The sequence below is a fragment of the Trachurus trachurus genome (assembly GCF_905171665.1).
Source record: "Trachurus trachurus genome assembly, chromosome: 17".
In the NCBI taxonomy this organism is placed as follows: domain Eukaryota; kingdom Metazoa; phylum Chordata; class Actinopteri; order Carangiformes; family Carangidae; genus Trachurus; species Trachurus trachurus.
In genome coordinates, this window is record NC_139900.1 from 19,923,614 (window position 1) to 19,941,664 (window position 18,051).

An 18,051-nucleotide genomic window follows, 5' to 3' on the forward strand; every position below is an offset into this window, starting at 1 on the left:
ATTGAAAGGTATTTTGCGAATGAGCCGTAATGCGTCTTGCGTTTCTATGGTGACGGCACAGCGATCTCAGCTGCCGACAGCTGTTGCTGTTATTGTTTTTAACAAAGACAAAAACAGCGCTTGATTGCTGAAAGGCAAAGCCCGTGTGGCGCTGGCAGCGGCCACAAATAAGGGCGCACTCACACGGGCCAGTTGTTCCGCACCGTGCTGAAGCCCGAATGCCCCCCCTCCCCTGTCCCCCGCTGGCCCGCACTCACACCACCTCCAACCCAAGCTGATCAAGCACGGTTGCCTCCGTTCATATAGGGAGTATTTTTTTACCAACACGGCGGATGTGCTTTAACCTGACTGCAGAAAGAACGGAGCCTCAGCGGTGATGAGGTGCTGACAGCAATACAGGTGGTTGTGTCCACACACCCGTACTGGTTTATGTGACTTAAAGGGATAGTTCAACATTTTGGCAAATTGGCCCATTGCCATAATCCCTATAGTCATAGCAGTAGGTTCGTTACCTTTATTTGTCGGTGTAAGCTATTTTTAGAACGGAGGAGCGGAGCGGCAGGCTGTTCAGAGCTACACTATGGAGGCTAATGGAATTTCTTGGTTTCCCTCATCAAACTCATCAAATACAAAATCCCAAAACTCCAAAACGCTTTCGTGGACAAGTTGTGACCTGCACAATCACCACGCTATGAGATAATAATGGAACGTTACGAAACGGAGCCGTTTTCGAGGTAAATACAGAGTCTGCTTGCTGAAAAACTGTCCCTGAACGCAACGCGCATCAGCGGTTTTGCATGAATTTACCTCTAAAACAACTCTGTCTCGTAACGTTCTATTATTATCTCATAGCGTGGTGATTGTGCAGCTCACAACTTGTCCACGAAAGCGTTTTGGAGTTTTGGGATTTTGTATTTGATGAGTTTGATGAGGGAAACCAAGAAATTCCATTAGCCTCCATAGTGTAGCTCTGAGCAGCCTGCCGCTCCGCTCCTCCGTTCTAAAAATAGCTTACACCGACAAATAAAGGTAACAAACCTACTGCTATGACTATAGGGATTATGGCAATGGGCCAATTTGCCAAAATGTTGAACTATCCCTTTAAGGTGACATTTCGGCGCAGGAGGGAGTGGAGCGTGGATGCGAGCCAATCTCCTTCAACCATGCACGGAAAAGGGGAATGATAGGAAAGGCTTTTCTAATTTATTGAGAAACATGCCCAGGTCAGCAATGCATGACAAAAAACATGTGGTTAATTTGTCCCCTCAAGTTACATAAACCAACACAGCGTGGACACACACAACTCCGGTGATGCCGGTGACGTGTAGAAAACTTTTTTGCGATATTTGAGAGTTTTTTTCGAAATGTAGGTGTTTCCATTACCAGTTTTTAATTTCGATATTTAGGTTTTGCGCATTTCAAGGGGTAATGGAAACGCACCTACTTTCAACGCAGCTTTCTATGTTTCGCCTGAACCACTCATTCAGCAACAGTGCAGATGCTGCAGGTATCATTCGCAGGTTTCCTGTAGAGGTACGGGTCGGGGACGGGTCAAGCTGCTTATCGCACATTGGTTGTGGACGGGGAGGGAGCTGTTCCGCCCCATTTCTCAACCAGTTCCCTGCAGATTGAAAAAAAAAGACTACTGACAAATTAAATGCCGTCCCGCTATTTTAGTAATTTTGAAGAAGGGATACGTTACTGTGAGAAAGCTATATATACTGTCGCAATACAAATCAAATCTCCTCACGCTATGAATCGTCTAAAGAGAGTTGTTGCTGTGGCTGTGCTCTATCTCTGGAGGAATCTGTGTCGGCGTCGCCGTTATTGGATTCATCCCTGTGAATCAAAAGCGCAGGGAGCTGGGTGAATACAATCCCTTTGTTACTGAAGCTCCGTCTGTTCCCAGAGTTGTACAGACGCTACTTCAGGTTGGAGAAGGCCCAGTTTGACAACCTGTTGTCCAGAGTGGGTCCCCGGATTGCTTACGGTAGGTCAGAATCTTTTGTTCATAATAAATAAAATAATATCTTTCCGTAATGTCACGTAAACAGTTGAAATCACAACTGGGTGTATATATATATATATATATATATATATATATATATATATATATATATATATATATATATATATATATATATACACACACAATTCATATACATATACATACATTATAGAGTTTATATTGTGTGTTGTGTGTGCATATGTGCATATTAATACACAGAGGGCCGGTTCTACTAAGATCCCAGATGGGGTCCGCCCGCTATTCAGACATCCCGCTATTACGACATCCCTCTATCTAGACATGCCGCTATTCCGACACGTCATCTTTTTTCTTTTCTTTTTTACACAGCTACGATACCCAGGCGCGTCTCTCTCTCTCTCTCATTTTTTTTTCAGCATGCCTATCACCGGTTTGATGAGGGAGTGATGTTCTTAATCTCAACAACTAAACTATCAAGTCGCAAACAGAACTGACACACATGATAAACAAACAGAACTATGCTGCAGTTTGTTTGTCAAGTTAACCTGTGACCTTCAGCACCACGGACAGCGCCGCGGAGAAGCTGCAGTGAGTGTCTGGGCTCTGGGCTTATAGGCCGGGAGCCAGGTCCACCCCTCAGGATGTTTTTTGCTACCTTTTTTTCACTATTATTTCTTGTTATCCCATACATTGGGCCATCACAAGTTGATAACCTCCACCCCCAGCAAGGGGCCGTTTGGCCCCAGGGGCCAAAAAACTCCCTTTTTGGGAAAAGCTTCTGGCGAAATGATGTAATGCCATATATTAGGGTACAGCAACTGCATACATGGTCAGATAAATTTTGCATGGTGTATCCTGACACATAGGGGAAACTATCAGAATAATATTCTGGGGCTTACTGCCTTTCTATTTTCAAATATCACCCTCAGTTTATCCCAAAAGACAAAAAAATGTGTTTCCGCCTGACAAATTGTCATCAAATGTGATCATTTTCAAGCATTTTATTACACATATCACTGCCTTAGATGGATATGAAAAACTTCCCACATTTGTAAGCCTCAATTTAAGCCCAAGATGACCTTTCTATCTAGAAGATTACACCTGCTATGACCAAAGTCTTCCAGTGTCCTACCTCAAATCAGAGAAAACGGAACTTTCAGCATTACCATTCCAAATGGGATTAAGCATGATTTCTTGCACATAAACTGTGTCTTAAACAAGATTGAAAACGTCCCACCACTCCGACAATTTCTGTTTCCATTGTCGGAATGGCAGTACTTTCCTTTTTTGGAAATGTTCCGCCATTCCGACATAAGGTCATTAATGTAGGCTATGTGTAGGCTAATAACTATGATCACCGCCTCCGCCCATCTCTCTCCTCTAACAGCACTTCGACTCTGGTCAACGCCCTTGTCACATCCCATCTCGATTATAAAATGCATTATTATTATTATTATTATTGGCGCTGTGCTACTTAGTTTGCAGCTGTGGTCGAGAGAGCTAGAGAGTTAATGGAGAGAGGGACCGCTACGCCGGTGAATCAGATCAGTGATGTTGTTTTTTATTGTATCACAGTGGTTACAGTAGCCTACTTTCAACAGAATCAGTGGTTCTCATGGGGGTCCTGGTCCCCTGCATATTTTTTATCTCTCCTGTAGCCTGGCCGGGTCTGGCTATAAGTTTAATTATAGACAATTTGATCTGCAGACGCACAGAGGCATGCGTAAAACACATATTTTGACTACTTTGTGCTGTTGCTATTTTTTTTAAGGTTACCTTTCGTTTCCTTTGGATTTTTGTGCGTATTATGGAGCCGTCCTGGTCCATGTTTGTAAGCCTTTTTACCAGGAGTAAATTCCCAAAAGTTGCAACAACTTGTAGTGATACACTGGGTTTTGCCTGGCCATAGTCTATTGGAGCTGGGGTAGTTGATTTGCAGGTTTGCTCCCCAGGTTTTTTCATTGTGTATTAGGCCAGGGAAATGATCAATTATCCTTGTGGTTTGCGCACTTGGACGTGCGGACCTTTAATTAAAGCAGAAGTGAGTGATCCGGTCGTTTTCGCTAATGCTGCGTTCCAGGCAGGCTTTTGAAATCGTAAATTACAGCTTCAAGTCACAACTTACGACTTTGTAGCGTTCCAGGCAACCCACTCGTGTTTTTCCGACCTGTTTTACCTGTGAAAGTCACTATAACGGCCACTCGTAACTTCCGACCGGTGAACTCGTACCAGATCGAACTGGTACCACTTCACGGTCGGAAAAATACGAGTTTCCTTGAACGCACCATAACAGTCCTCGTCGCTACGTCACCACATTCACGGCGTTCCTTGGCTGCACACACAGCCCTGCATGCCGTTCTCTCTCCTCATTGGATAAAAACTGTAGGATACGATAAATGTTTTCTCTTCGGCTCAGAGCAGAGCAGAGGGACTGAGAGACCCGTGTTTCAGTCCAAACACTCTATGTAAGTGATTGCTGTCGGAAGATATAACTATTTAAGACTTATATTAACACAAATATATCACTCACTTCTGCTTTAATGAATGAATGTTTCTTTTTTGCTGTAAGTTGTGTGCGTAATGCGTAAAAGTGCATTAGTGGGACCGAGGGTTTAAATGGAGAAGTGACGTAGTGAGAGGGGAGGAGAGTGAGAGAGCGGCATAGTGGATTATTTTTCCTGGTGGTTTACCCTGGGGATCATAAAGGCCCGTTTGGACATCGCACGGCCGGGCCCGTTTTCAGCCAAGCGGGACGAGGGAGAGGACTGGCGTGGTCACCTCGGCGGAGCCGCGGCGTCTCTCCCGGGTGGACAATAGGACAAACAAACTCTCTGTCACTCACCACGCACCAACACACGCACACATTGACTGTGCGCTCGCGCACCCACACACATACACACTCATTCCCACAGCTGGGACTCGGACTTCATGGACAGCGAGAGGGGGGAGGGTTTTCGGGTTCTGTTGATCTGTGTGTAATTGTTTATTATATGCCGCCTGTGATGGGCGCGTTTTGAGTTCAGTGAAATACAGAGACCCAGACTAAGTAGCGACTTTGATTATTGCTTCCCTGGACGCACCAGTAGCGCGAGCCTAGATCCGCCTGCAGCAGGACTGCGTTGTGCCAGCTCCTCTTTTATCCTTATTGTAAGGGGAATTGTTACAAACTGACATCGGAGTGTGTGATTGTAAATGGCGAGACTTTGTGTTTGTTTATTTATTAAGCTTCCACTGACTGTATCACATCTGTACACATGTCTTAAAACATAAAAAAAAAAAAAACACACACATACTGTACACCTAACCGCCGCACATTTCCTTATGGTAATTAAAGCCTTGTCGGAATGGCAGGACGAAACTGTCGGAATGGCAGGACGTTTGCATGTCGGAATGGTGGTATGTCTGAGTGGTGACATGTCTGAATAGTAGAATGTCGGAATGGCGGTATGTCGGAGTGGCAGCATGTTGGAATGGCAGCATGTAACCCGTGAAAAGCTATTTTTGACCACTTTGGTCTGCCTGGATTGTACAATTACAATATGTGCAAGCACCAAACATGAAATACTACTCATTTTACAGAAAGTAAAACACTCCCTATGTACATATTTCTATTTTTTACTTTACTTTTTACTGAACTTACTTATAATAAATAAATGTTACTTACACTTCAGCTGTGTCTAAACCCTCCTCAAAATGCCTACCTTCTCATCCATAGGCTAGAGTTAGGGTTCAAAAGTTCTTAAATTTTCTTGGCATACACAAGTCAGGTAATCAAGCGCATGTAAAACCTTGGTATTTAAGAAATAATTAACCAGCAGTGACAAGATCAAGACTCATCAAAGACCACAATGTTGTATCATACCTCTGAAACAGCATTGCAATGTTTCCTTCATGTCCTTTTTTGTTTTTTAAGTAGGTACTTTAAGTTATTTCTTATCTTCATAGGTTGCTTGTCCAGTGTGTTGTGAGCTATTTGCAAAGGATGACATTCTTATACATGCCAGTGTCTGTGGGGAGAGAGGTAAAAACAATTTCAAACTAATTTTTGAAACAATAATTTTAGTTTTTTGTTACAGGGTTCCCATGGTCATAAAATTCATATAAAAGTGTGCAATTAGATGACTTGTTTCCAGGCTTGGAACAGAATGTTCTTGGCAAATGTTTTTAATATATAATGTATTTGGCTATTGTATCTCTTCTCTTCCTCTCTCCTTACCTCTTCTCAATTCTTTTCTCTTCCTCTCTCTCTCTTCCCCTCATCTCCTCACCTCTTCTCAGTTCTCTTCTCATACTCTCCTCTTTCTCTTCATTTCACTTTTCTCCTCAATCTTCTACTCATTTCTTTCCCCCTCTCCTCATTACTTTCACTCCTCCTCCTAATCTCATCTCCTCATTCCCTTTCCCTTCTGCTCCTTATTCCTCTTCTCCTCCTCCTACTTCTCCAATAAGAGCCTCATTTTTGCACTCCATAATCACCATATAGGCCTATCTATTTTAAACTACTTAAATTTACCTGAGACTGTTTTAAATTTTGACAACTGATAGATTCAGGTGATGCTTTTAAAGAAATTGAAAATGCTATTATATATTTACAGGGACACAAATGAAAGGTATGCAAATATCTGTGAGGACACCCATGACCACTACAACAGGTATGCAGTAGTATTGAGTTTGTTATGTGACCTGATGCTTGTCTTGGCTTGTGCTTGTGGACCTGAATTGTCAATAATATTGTCTTGATATGGTTGTGTAGTGTATCAGACATCCTGATGTCACTTGAAAAGAAAGTTGACCAGTCCAAGACATTCAACATCAATGTTACAAGGGAGGACCTGTATCAAAGGGGGATGAAACAGTGGTCCAGGCAAAAACAAGCCTCCCCAAAGAATCGGCTTGTGGTTTCTTTCATTGGAGAATATGGAATTGACCAAGGCGCTCTTCGTAAAGAGTTTCTTACTGGTATGTCTTCCCATCAAGGCTAAAAGAAGTAATGCAATGCAAATTTAATAAATGACCAATGTGAAGAATATCTTGCATTTGACAGAATCAGATTTATTTGTCATTACAGAAATGGTGCGTGAAATCGAGACACATTTCTTTGAAGGAAGTGGTGAAATGGGGAAAAACCCTAAATACAGTATATTAGACTTCCAGGACAACAAGTTCAAGTATGTGCTATAGGTATGTGTGTGTCAAAAATACAGTTTTATTATGAAATCGAGTAGAAATAATACACAAGATTACAGTAATGTCATGTTGATCTAAATTGTTTGTGTCATTGTCAATAAGGACATGTGGGGAGATTCTGGCTACTAGTTTGGTGCAGGGGGGTCCTGCACCAAACTTTCTCACAAGATGGTCCTATCATTTCTTGTGTCATGGGGAGATGGACAACAATGGTGTGCCTGATGAAGTAACTGCTCCGGACATTAAAAACCTGAAGAAAGAGGTATTTGAAACAGTTTTATAGATGCATAACTTTTCCATGTCATGTTAAATTTATCAGAAAATGTTTTTCTACTTTGTCAGTAACATGGTTGAGTTTGTACTTCCAGGTTGAAAATGCAGAGATCGAAGCACTGATGGACCTATCAGATGCAATTGTGGCATGTGGCTACACTGGGCCAATAAAGGTTGACCGCAAAAAGGCCATCATACAGTATGTTAACACAATATTTAAATATTTGTCACAAAATGCTTCAGTGTTAACATTTTTACTCTGAGTAAATACAGTCATTTTTTCTTAATATTTATTAGTGCCATCGCTTTGCATGGACTGGTGAGGCTGATCCCGATACTGAACCATCTACGTGAGGGGTTAAGGCTCTATGGATTAGATGAGGTTTTGGCACACCACCACCAGATGTGCCAGCAGCTCTTTGTTCCCGGCCTTATAGAGGAAGTCAGTAATATGAATGAATATTTCTTTAATTAAAATAGTCAGCACATTGATTTTCTCTTATTGCTTATTCCACATTTTACTTACAGCCACCTTCTGGTATTGGTGTTAAAAGAACACCACAGGCAGCAACATACAATCAAGTATACATGTAAATCTGCAATGTGCAAACCTCACTGAACCTGTGACCCGAACTCTTCCCTCTAAGGATTTACCATGTTGTTTCTGTTTTTAATTTGTCTCATTAATTTAGGTGGATTCAGGCTTCCTTGTGCGTGCTCTATCTCCTGATTTCAGTGAGGAAGGGTCTGTGAGAAGGCAGCGGGAGGTGAAAGTTATCAACTTCCTGCAGGATTTCCTGCAAAAGCTGGAGGACAGAGGTAATAAACTGCATAAAATCATTTTTTGGATAACTTTTGTCTATCACTCTTTTTAATAACCGTATATGCACTTTTTTAAAACCTATTTTATTCAGTTTGTATTTTTATATCTTTCCCCCTAGTTTTAGGTTTATACACGTGTATTCTGTCAAACTCTATACGCAATGTGCACACTTAAGACTATCTCATAGCTTGGTAACCCTGCCGTTTTTATGATTAAAGGCATTGTGCCAACTGAAATGTTGGAAATGACTTATTTGTATTTGTCTCTATAAGAAGAAGCAGACAACCAAGAAGAGGAGAGCAAACCAGACAACAAAGAAAAGGAGAGCAAAGCAAACAACCAAGAAAAGGAGAGCAAAGCAGACAGCCAAGAAAAGGAGAGCAAAGCAGACGGCCAAGAAAAGGAGAGCAAAGCAGACAACCAAGAAAAGGAGAGCAAAGCAGACAACCAAGAAGAGGGAAGCCCTTCAGGTCAAAGAAATCACCTGCCAGATGTGCCCGGAACAACTGGCAGGGAGAAGCATCTATCAGTCCGGAGCTTCTTCCAGTGGGTCACGGGTCATGCACACATTCCACTGATTGAATCCGAAAGGGAGGCATTCAAGATAGTGGTTAACTTTGACCATGACTGCAACTCCCACTATGGGGAACATAGCCTTTGTTACCCCATTGTTAATGCGTGTGCAGCTGGCCTTACATTCCCTACACGACACTTAGGAACCTACCACGATTTTGAAAAAAACTTAACTACTGCAGTCCATTTTGGTTTTGGGTTCAGCAGGCACTAAGCTAGCATTCCAAGGACCCCTATCTGCCTGAAGTTGTTTCTACTTGCACCAGTAGTTTTAGAATAGATTACAATAGAAATGTTCTCTCATTGTTGACTTGTGAAAATTGAGTTGTCATTTGTTAACTATAAACTATGTACAGTAGCAGCTTATCAACATTCTGAACACTTGTTGGGGTAATTGTTGTTGATTTTTTTGTTTTGCCAATATTTGGTTTGCTGGCTGCAAAGCTGCTTGTGCGCCTACAACCATGATGAAGTCAGAAAGCAGGACTAACTAACATGTAACAGTAACAACCTCAAACAGTTTGCCCATTACTATATATCCCCAATACACTCAGATTTCTAAAGGGGCTTTTGATGTTAAACAGTTCCAAACAATAAATAAAAATCCAGTGTTTTCTATCAAATCTGTGTATAGTTGAGCTGCTTTTGTTGGCATACTAGCAGTCCCATTTCAGTCTGTGTTTGACAAAGCAGTAAATACATACTCCCGACATAGGAGGTAAAGATTTCTCCTGTCAGTGTGGCCTTCATTTTCATCAATCAGCATCTGAACCTCTGCTAGCTGCTGCTCGTTCAATAGACAATCAAATTCAGGGACCACGAGCACACCATCCACATCTTCTCCGTAATCAGCCGCTACATCCCAGTCGATGTCCGGCTCTTGAATGTCCTGAAAGTTGAACAAGACAGAGTAACACACCACTTCATCATTCCATATTTACAGGATCTCATGTAATCTGTTTTCCCAAAAGTTATGGCTTTAATAATAAAGTTTTAATTGCAGTGATACAAAAATATGCGGAAATTGGCAAAAATTGCCTCAGCATGAAGAGGTTCATTTTAAAATTAAAGCCGCAAGCGGCGATGATCGGGCCCTCGCTCACCCATGCGACCGCGGGGCCTGAGGCACGCCGGGGATGTGGCGCGAAGGTGAAAGGGAGAAAAAACCAGGAAGGAGGCAAAAAAAAAAGTAATATTTCGTTCATCCACAAGGGGGTTCTAAGCAGTTGTGCGTAGGTGTGTTCAGGGGTGGTCCCTCATCACACATGGAGTTTTGACACTGCATATAATTTGATGACATGAAGGAGTTAGGGGAAGTTGATGGTTCCTCCACCAGGGGCAGTAGGAGTTTAACAAATTCTGAGCTGGTGCATTTGTGTCAATACAAATGTGTATTTCTGTTGCAGGTGTAAAAGTATGGCATTCACAAAGCAAGGAATTGAAAAGCTGTACAAGTATGTCTCAGTTTAAGAAAATGTTTAAAAATGAAAAGATAAGTATTTACAAAAAAGAAGGAGAAAGAGAAAAAGAAGGGAAAAAAAGAAAAAGATAGATAGATGAGTGGTGTTTACCGTTATTTTGTTTGTTTGTTTTTTTGTCATTACTATGTTTCATTATCTCTAATATTTTGAAACAGAGAATAATATTGGTGTTGAAGTAAGCCAATGACATTTGTAACAACAGAGAGGGGCAGGAATTATAAGTTTTTTCTTCATCCTGCTCCTTTTCATTCATGATGAAAATGTGTACACAATGTATATGTGCAACTATGTGAGAACCATGAATGAAATAAATCAAAATGAAATGAAATGAAATGAAATACAGAGCCATCAGTGGGTTAATATACCTACATTAGTATTATTATTTACATGTTTAATATGATTTAAATTTAGCACAGCTCATGTTCAGAGTGTGGTAATAATTGTCTGTGTGTTTATGGTGAGAAAAGAGTGGTTTATTGTCTGAAAAATGTAGTTTCCTAGCAGTATGCAGTACCTAACTCCGACCAGCAGAGGGCGCGTTCACTACACGGTGTGTTCAGGAATAAGGAAGTCACGCGTGAATCTGTTCAGTGAATGAGAACACACACTTGAGTCTGAAGTTAATATGTGTGTGTGGCGAACTGTGATGATAAAATACATATTTTTGCTCTTTGCAGGTAAGAAGGGAGCGTTAGAGATGTGTAACGAGTGGGTGAATGTGTTATGTGCTGGTTTATTATCCCGTTCGGACGTTATGTATTGTTGTTTATAGACGTTACTCAGCCAATGTACCGTACAGAAAACGGCTAGCCTGTAGTTAGCACTGGTTGCGTAGTTACCGCGAGCAACAGGAAAACTATGAGCCGGTCAGCCCGGACTGCTCGTGTAGTTCATAAATAAATACATAAATAGGTTAAAATAGATACATGATTAATTTGACAATGTTTAGACGTGATTGATACTGTGTGTTTGCTAAATAAGTTGATATCTTGAATGTACATGATGAGATGAAACTGGTTAAGAATAGTGATACAGCAGTCACATGATTTATTGTTTTGAATGTTGGTAAGTTACAGATATTCATGATTTTTTCTGTGTTAAAACAGTGAATCTGTTCAGTGAATGAGAACACACACTTGAGTCTGAAGTTAATATGTGTGTGTGGCGAACTGTGATGATAAAATACCTATTTTTGCTATTTGCAGAACAAAATAAACAACTTTCAAATTAAATGTGTAGTGGAGGGTAGCTTCACTCTGCACCACGCTACACATTCAAGGGTGGAATTTCATCACTTGAAGTTTTGATCAAATTGGACGATTTCTGTGTAAAATTCGACAATTCATGTTTCAACATGAGGGCAGCATCAGTTCATACAGTTACAGTGCAGGGTACTTCATATAAAAAGGTTTTGCCAGGGAAAACTGAGGAGGAATTGGAGGTTGGCAAGATACAGCTAATTGTTAACCATGGCTGTGTGTGAAAAACATGAAAAAATGTTGTTATTATGTAAGTTCAGGGTCATTGGAGTCTACGTGTCTTAGGGACAGTAAGAGCATTTTGTTTTTTTCAGGCATGATGACCTAATGGATTATTATACTTTGTCAGCCTACAAAATGAGTGACATTCCAATGATCTGTCTCCATCACTCCTTTGCAGTGAGATACAAATGTTTGCAGCAGAGGAACTTGGTGTGGAGAATGAAGAGAACATTAGGTTTCTCAGTGAAGAAAGCTTATCCCTGCCTTTAAATTGCCAGGTAACCATTCAGATTTAACACATGTATGCATACATATGACGTGGTGTTCTTTTTTTACCCCTCTCTTTTATTCCAGAAACCCCAAAATGCATAAGATGAGGTGTGACACATCTCTAGGCAACAGAATCAAGTTAAGTGGACAGTTAATTTGATTCAGTTGTATACCTGAAGTAATGAGAATTTCACAGGATGATGTGTCACAGGCTTTTAGGAAAAGTCAGTGACTGGGAGACATAGATTGTGTTATTTAAACCAAGTGACATGCATTGTAATCGTGAGAGAGATCAAAATGACATCACGGCTGTTGTAGTGTTAATGGATTCATGTCAGGCAGCTTAAATGTCCACTTAGGGGTTGAAATTTTAATAGTAGCATCCCCGGCTAAATGATGGTCGGACTCTCAAACTGATGGTTCACAATGTTTTATTCCTTGGACCGTATTCAATGTAAACACACCGTAAGAGCTATGAAAAGAAGAAAACAAAATACAGTTACCTTTACTCTTACTTGAAATTACCTTTAACTGCCTTTATCACAAACAATCATGTAAGTTGACTCTCTTTTTATCTAATAAACTTATTGTAGACTCACAGGTTTTACTCCATGAATTTAAATATATATTTTAACTGCTACGATTGATGCCACAGTCATGAGGGAAAATTCACATTTTAACTGAAAGACAACCTCACATAGAGTGCAATATAAAACAGTATTTGACATGAAATTAGCATTTTTAACCGTTCGTTTTTAACCCAATAAACAGTTTTTAACCTTAGCAGACCTTATATAAAACAGACAAAATACGTCCTGTTGCGTTACCAAAACAACCTACGAGTTAGCTTATAGCTTCATCTCACTTCAATACAGACCGACACGGCAGCTCGCCGATGCTAATAGTAGCTACCGCTAACCACAATACGCTTTATGCATGATAATATCCACGGCAACCAAACTCGAGCCGGACATAAATATAGCATGAAATGGTAACAAAACAAACCTTGTGCCCCTTATTAGCCAGGTGCTAGGGCGTTTCATGTGGGTTAGACACACTTTGCTTGCTTTTAGCATTGAAGACACTCCTTTAGCCTTGCAGACATACTTTTCCTTCTGCCGGTAAACTCCGAAGCACCGGATGTGTACGAGGTCTCGGCGAGACGCCTTCAAAATAAAAGCACTAAATATCCGTCTGCTTAAAGGTTGACTATGTAGAAATACAAGAACAACAACAGAAAAAGAATTCCAGCAGTCGATTGCCAGACCGTTGCTAGGTAAAACGGGCCGTTGCTAGGGACTCCGCTCTGATCAGAGGACAACAGAGGAGGAGAACTAAGCAGGATATTTACCTTATGTTTCATTTTTACCGTCATTAACAGCATAATAAATGACTTGCAGCTTGTTACAGGGACAGTGGAGGCTCTCTGCCTTCCACACCGCTGCTGCTCAGAGCCTCCGCTGTCACTGCTCTCGTCAAGTTGGAAAAAAAAAAAAAAAGGAGCTCCGTGGCACCGAAAGTCCGCGACGATAAACGTGTTTATGACAGATAAGAGACTACACAAATACACCCATCCTAACAAGTATACAGTATGATAATCCATTGATCCACCGATTGATTATTAAAAAGGCTTGGTTGGAAACAAACGCATACGACCGGGAGGAGGCAGGAAAACAGCGGAGAACTGAGCCACGTGTCGGCTACAGGCAGGTACGAATGTAAACAGAACGTTGACAGATAGTCAGTTGTCGAGCCCGTCAAAAAAATTAAAAATAATAATTCAGACTAAAAAAAAATGTTTTGTGGAAAAGCAATACTTTCATTCTGTACCCCTCTAAAGGCCCCATGGATGTATTATTTTTGAAAAAATATAGCTTTTAATAAATATTCTACATATTCAACCTTTAATGTATAAAAAATAAAAGCCTGGCTTTAAAGAATGTTACTAAGTAAACATAAAAACACATTTATAAAAATACTATGCTCATATTAAAGGTCATTTACAAGTTGTTTTGTTTTGATCTTGCATTGTTCCAGCTCTGACGGATCAACGCCGAGATGGAAGCCCCACTCTGAGTCTCCCTCTGCTGCTCTCCAGTTCATCCTCCCACACCGGACATCAACATTCCCTCACCTTTTCCACTCTATGCAATGTCATTTATTCATTACATTAAATCATCTAATGGCACGTTGTTGTGGCGTGCTCTTGTTGTGGTGTGGCTAGTTAAAGGAGTTTATTTTTAATCAAACATATGATAAACAGTTTTACAATGTGATGTATGAAAAAACATACATTGTGCCACATTGTTAGGTTATTGCAAGGCCAATAATTAGTATGTGTTTGTTTGAAATACAGGTTTATTCAAACTGCAGATTTCGGCAACATGTAGGAAAAAAATGAAGGTTGTAGATGCTAAGTTTTTTTCACAGTCACTGAAAATGTCTCAGACAATATCAGACTACGGCAGCCCACAAGCGACGTCACGTCAACAACGAAGGTGATTTAAACATATGTACCATCTGTACACCTCTTCTTTCACCACCAAAAAATCCTATACTGTCATATAAACATCTGCCTCAGTAGTTTTACATATCAACCTAAAATTTGGTAGCCTACATATGTGGACAGGAAGTGTGTGAACCATATGTAAAATTCAACCTGTTTTAAAATAAGGATTTTGAAATATCACCTTTTCACGAAAAATTTCAAACTCGTTTTTTTTGTTTTTTTTTTAAATAACAACAAAAAAGTATTTTCAGAACTCAATTTTTTATGGAATGAGTCAATTCAATATTTTATAGATATAGATGTAAAGGGACAAAGGTTGTCAAACCATAGTTGTGGGTGTTAAACCCTAGCCGTATTTTAAGAAAAAACGCTTAAAAATACACACCCAAAGTAAATGAAGAATTGTTACACAATTATATGGTTCACATGCATTTCCTTGGTGTCTGGGACCATCTAGGGACCTCAGGGAATGTATTCCCAGTGTCAAAAATGTTGTGTCTGTTACTATACTTGAGTGAATTGGAATAAATCAAAGGAGAAATGTGAAATTTCTATCCTCGCCTATTTTCTTTTCCTATTTGTAAGAGGATAACACTATGATAACAATAACCCCATGTACACAGGTGCCACTGATCACCTTCAGCAAATTATTGACTACAAATGTAACAAGGCAATGTACACTGGCAAATAAAGATAATGATGATGATGATGATGATGATGATGATGATGATGATGAATAAAAAAAAACAACTAAACTGTATCATTTTGTCACCAAATTGAGTAATTTTATTATGAACATGTAATAAGTAAAACTTGTAAAAGTAGTTTTGACTATGATTATGAAACTATGACTATAAAACTGTGACTTTGAAACTATGAAACCAGGAAACCTTGACTGTAACTATGAAACTAACTATAAAATATGTAGCCTCATGTTGGGTTTTTTGTGCCATCATGTAGCCTACTACGCTTTTATTTTGGTGACGTAGCGTGCTGCACGTCGTGATCAATGCGACGTCAACACCGCATAAAAACGCCAGTTTACCCGCCAATCCACTACCAGAGGAAGCACTCATCATTGTTGTAGGTTTCTTTCATACCATGGCTATTAGCATAGCAGCTAAAACTAGTTCAAATATTTGTTGCCAATAATGAAACTGTGTTCGATACTATTTTTACTTTGTATTTTATTTTAGGACATGGAATCTCCGTCCAAATACCGGAAGGCCGAGGACGATGACACCGAGAACGTCCGCAAGGACTTGGGGGGCTTTCACACCTGACCATTTGTTCCGAAACAGGGAGCGTTTACGTCATATATCGGTTCGTTTGGTCAGATGTGAACACAGCAATCGCGCTCGATGCGGAACAAAACAAGCGGGCCGTGATCGCTTGGGAGAGGCGGTCTCGGCTCGTTTCCATCCGAGCCCTGGAGCGGTTCGTTTGTAGTGAGAACGCAACCGACACATGTATCGGAACAGATTGACTGGTTACTGGGCAACCGGAGGAGGAGGACCACGGGCAACTGCCCCAAAAACATAATGGAGCATCAGCAGCGTGTCGTCTTGGCCTTTTAATAACATTTCCTACACAAAACAGGAAAGCCGGTGGCAAAAAAGAAAGACGCAAACTCAAGCCATGAGTCCACCAGCATTGTGTGGAGGAAGCATCCGCCGCGGGCCATCAGCACCGGGCAGAGCTCCGCAAACAACCCTAGTCATACGCTGCCCGTTTACTAGAGAAAAAAAAGTCAAACTGTAGGTGTTAGAGCAGTGGTTCTCAACCTTTTTGAGTTGCGACCCCCAATTTAACATGCACTGCAAACACACACACGCCGGTGTGAACGCATGATGGATAAAGCGCTGCGCTGTCCGCGGTGGGTTTTTTTTTTTTTTTTGCCTTTTAGTTCTTGATCCCTGCGCTGAAAAAATCAATTGGCTTATCAATTAAACTGCTGCTGTAGTTTTGTCTCCATGGCAAATGTTTCGACCTGGAGGTTTTCATCAGGGCAAAAGAACAAAACAAAGTGACGGAGTTTAAATAGATGCGGGTGGCGAGTTGATGCGGTGTCCACACACCCGGGCTGGTTTATGTGACATGCGGGGACCTGTCAGCGCAGGAGCGAGTGGAGCGTGGATGCAAGCCAATCTCCTTCAACCATGCACGGAAAAGGGGAATGATAAGAAAAGTTTTTCTAATTTAGGCCTATTAAGAAACAATGCCCAGGTCAGCAATGCATCTCTCTCTCTCTCTCTCTCTCTCTCTCTCTCTCTCTCTCTCTCTCTCTCTCTCTCTCTCTGTCTCTCTCTCACGGGCAGTGACACGCTCTGTCATTCATTCACATTTCAGCACTGAGACAGCCGGACAGCACGCTTGGTCACACATAGGCTAATAATAATAATAATAATGTAGCCTAAACCTAGGCGGGAACTGCCCATTGGTCCGACCTCCCATTGGTTCGACCTCCCGTTACTCCGACAAAATCAACCACAAGTCGGACCAATAGGAGGTCGAACCAATGGGTGGTCCCGTTAGTTAGAACTGTCATCGCTACTTTGTGACAAGCTCTTCCATTGATAGGAGCATGCAGCTCTCTCTCTCTCTCTCTCTCTCTCTCTCTACGCACATCACACACATACACGCGCGGCCCAGGATATCACCACATTCAGTCAGAGAGCCAGATCATGTCAGATCGCGCACAACCATCATAAATGCTGATCAAGATGTGTAAACTGATAATCAAAGAAATACACTTTTTTTTCTCCCCCCCCCCTCCGCTCGAGCACGGCTGAACCTGGCCGGCTTGAGCTCACTTCACGGGCACGAGCCTGCAGCAGCCGCCGCTGCTGCTGACAGCAGACTGAGAGAGAGAGGGAAAAAAGTAAATTTCGCTTTGGTTAGGTTCAGGCAATGAAGAAAGGAGTTGGTTAAGTTTAGTAAAAACACCAGGTAGAGGCTAGACAGGCTGGAAGCAGAATGAGCCTTATATGTTATTAATATGAAGTGCTTGTTTTGCACATGATCGTTTGATCCCAGAAAGGAAAAAAGGATCAATGCGCAGCCTCCGTTTCCTTTCTGATTGCGTCCGTCTGTCTGTTCGGAGTGGGAGAGAGAGACAGAGAACCCAATCCACCTGTCTGTAATGTAAGTTTGATTTGATATGAGTGTCAAGGTTTAATTACGGACACTAATGAGCGCGCAGCAGTGCGTAAAAGTCGTGCGTAATGACAGCTCCTCGTTGGTGAAACATAATAAACTGCACCTATTCTTCCACGTGTGTCTTATTGACAGGTGGAGCCTATATGAATAATAATATAAATGCATAGTGAACGGTAAAAATGTAGAGTTTGACTAATAACTAGTCCAGTTCGAACTAATGAGGACCTCCCATTAGTTCGAACTCTCATTACTCCGAATTGTCGGACCAATGGGAGGTCGGACTAATGGGAAGTCGGACCAGTGCCATG

The 18,051-nt window shown here is 41.2% G+C and overlaps 1 protein-coding gene across 1 annotated transcript; it reads left to right on the forward strand.

Moving 5' to 3' along the window:
• Positions 1-5,936: 5,936 nt before the first annotated feature.
• LOC311000028 (G2/M phase-specific E3 ubiquitin-protein ligase-like) lies at positions 5,937-15,867 on the forward strand (the record flags this gene model as incomplete). Its single annotated transcript, XM_083990665.1, has 11 exons — positions 5,937-6,004; positions 6,581-6,639; positions 6,741-6,946; positions 7,056-7,149; positions 7,277-7,436; positions 7,543-7,646; positions 7,745-7,889; positions 8,140-8,266; positions 8,543-8,563; positions 8,699-8,940; positions 15,781-15,867. Exons 3-11 carry the CDS (start codon positions 6,757-6,759, stop codon positions 15,865-15,867), a joined length of 1,170 nt encoding a protein of 389 aa, XP_083846791.1. The 5' UTR covers positions 5,937-6,004; positions 6,581-6,639; positions 6,741-6,756.
• Between the last annotated feature and the right edge of the window lie 2,184 nt (positions 15,868-18,051).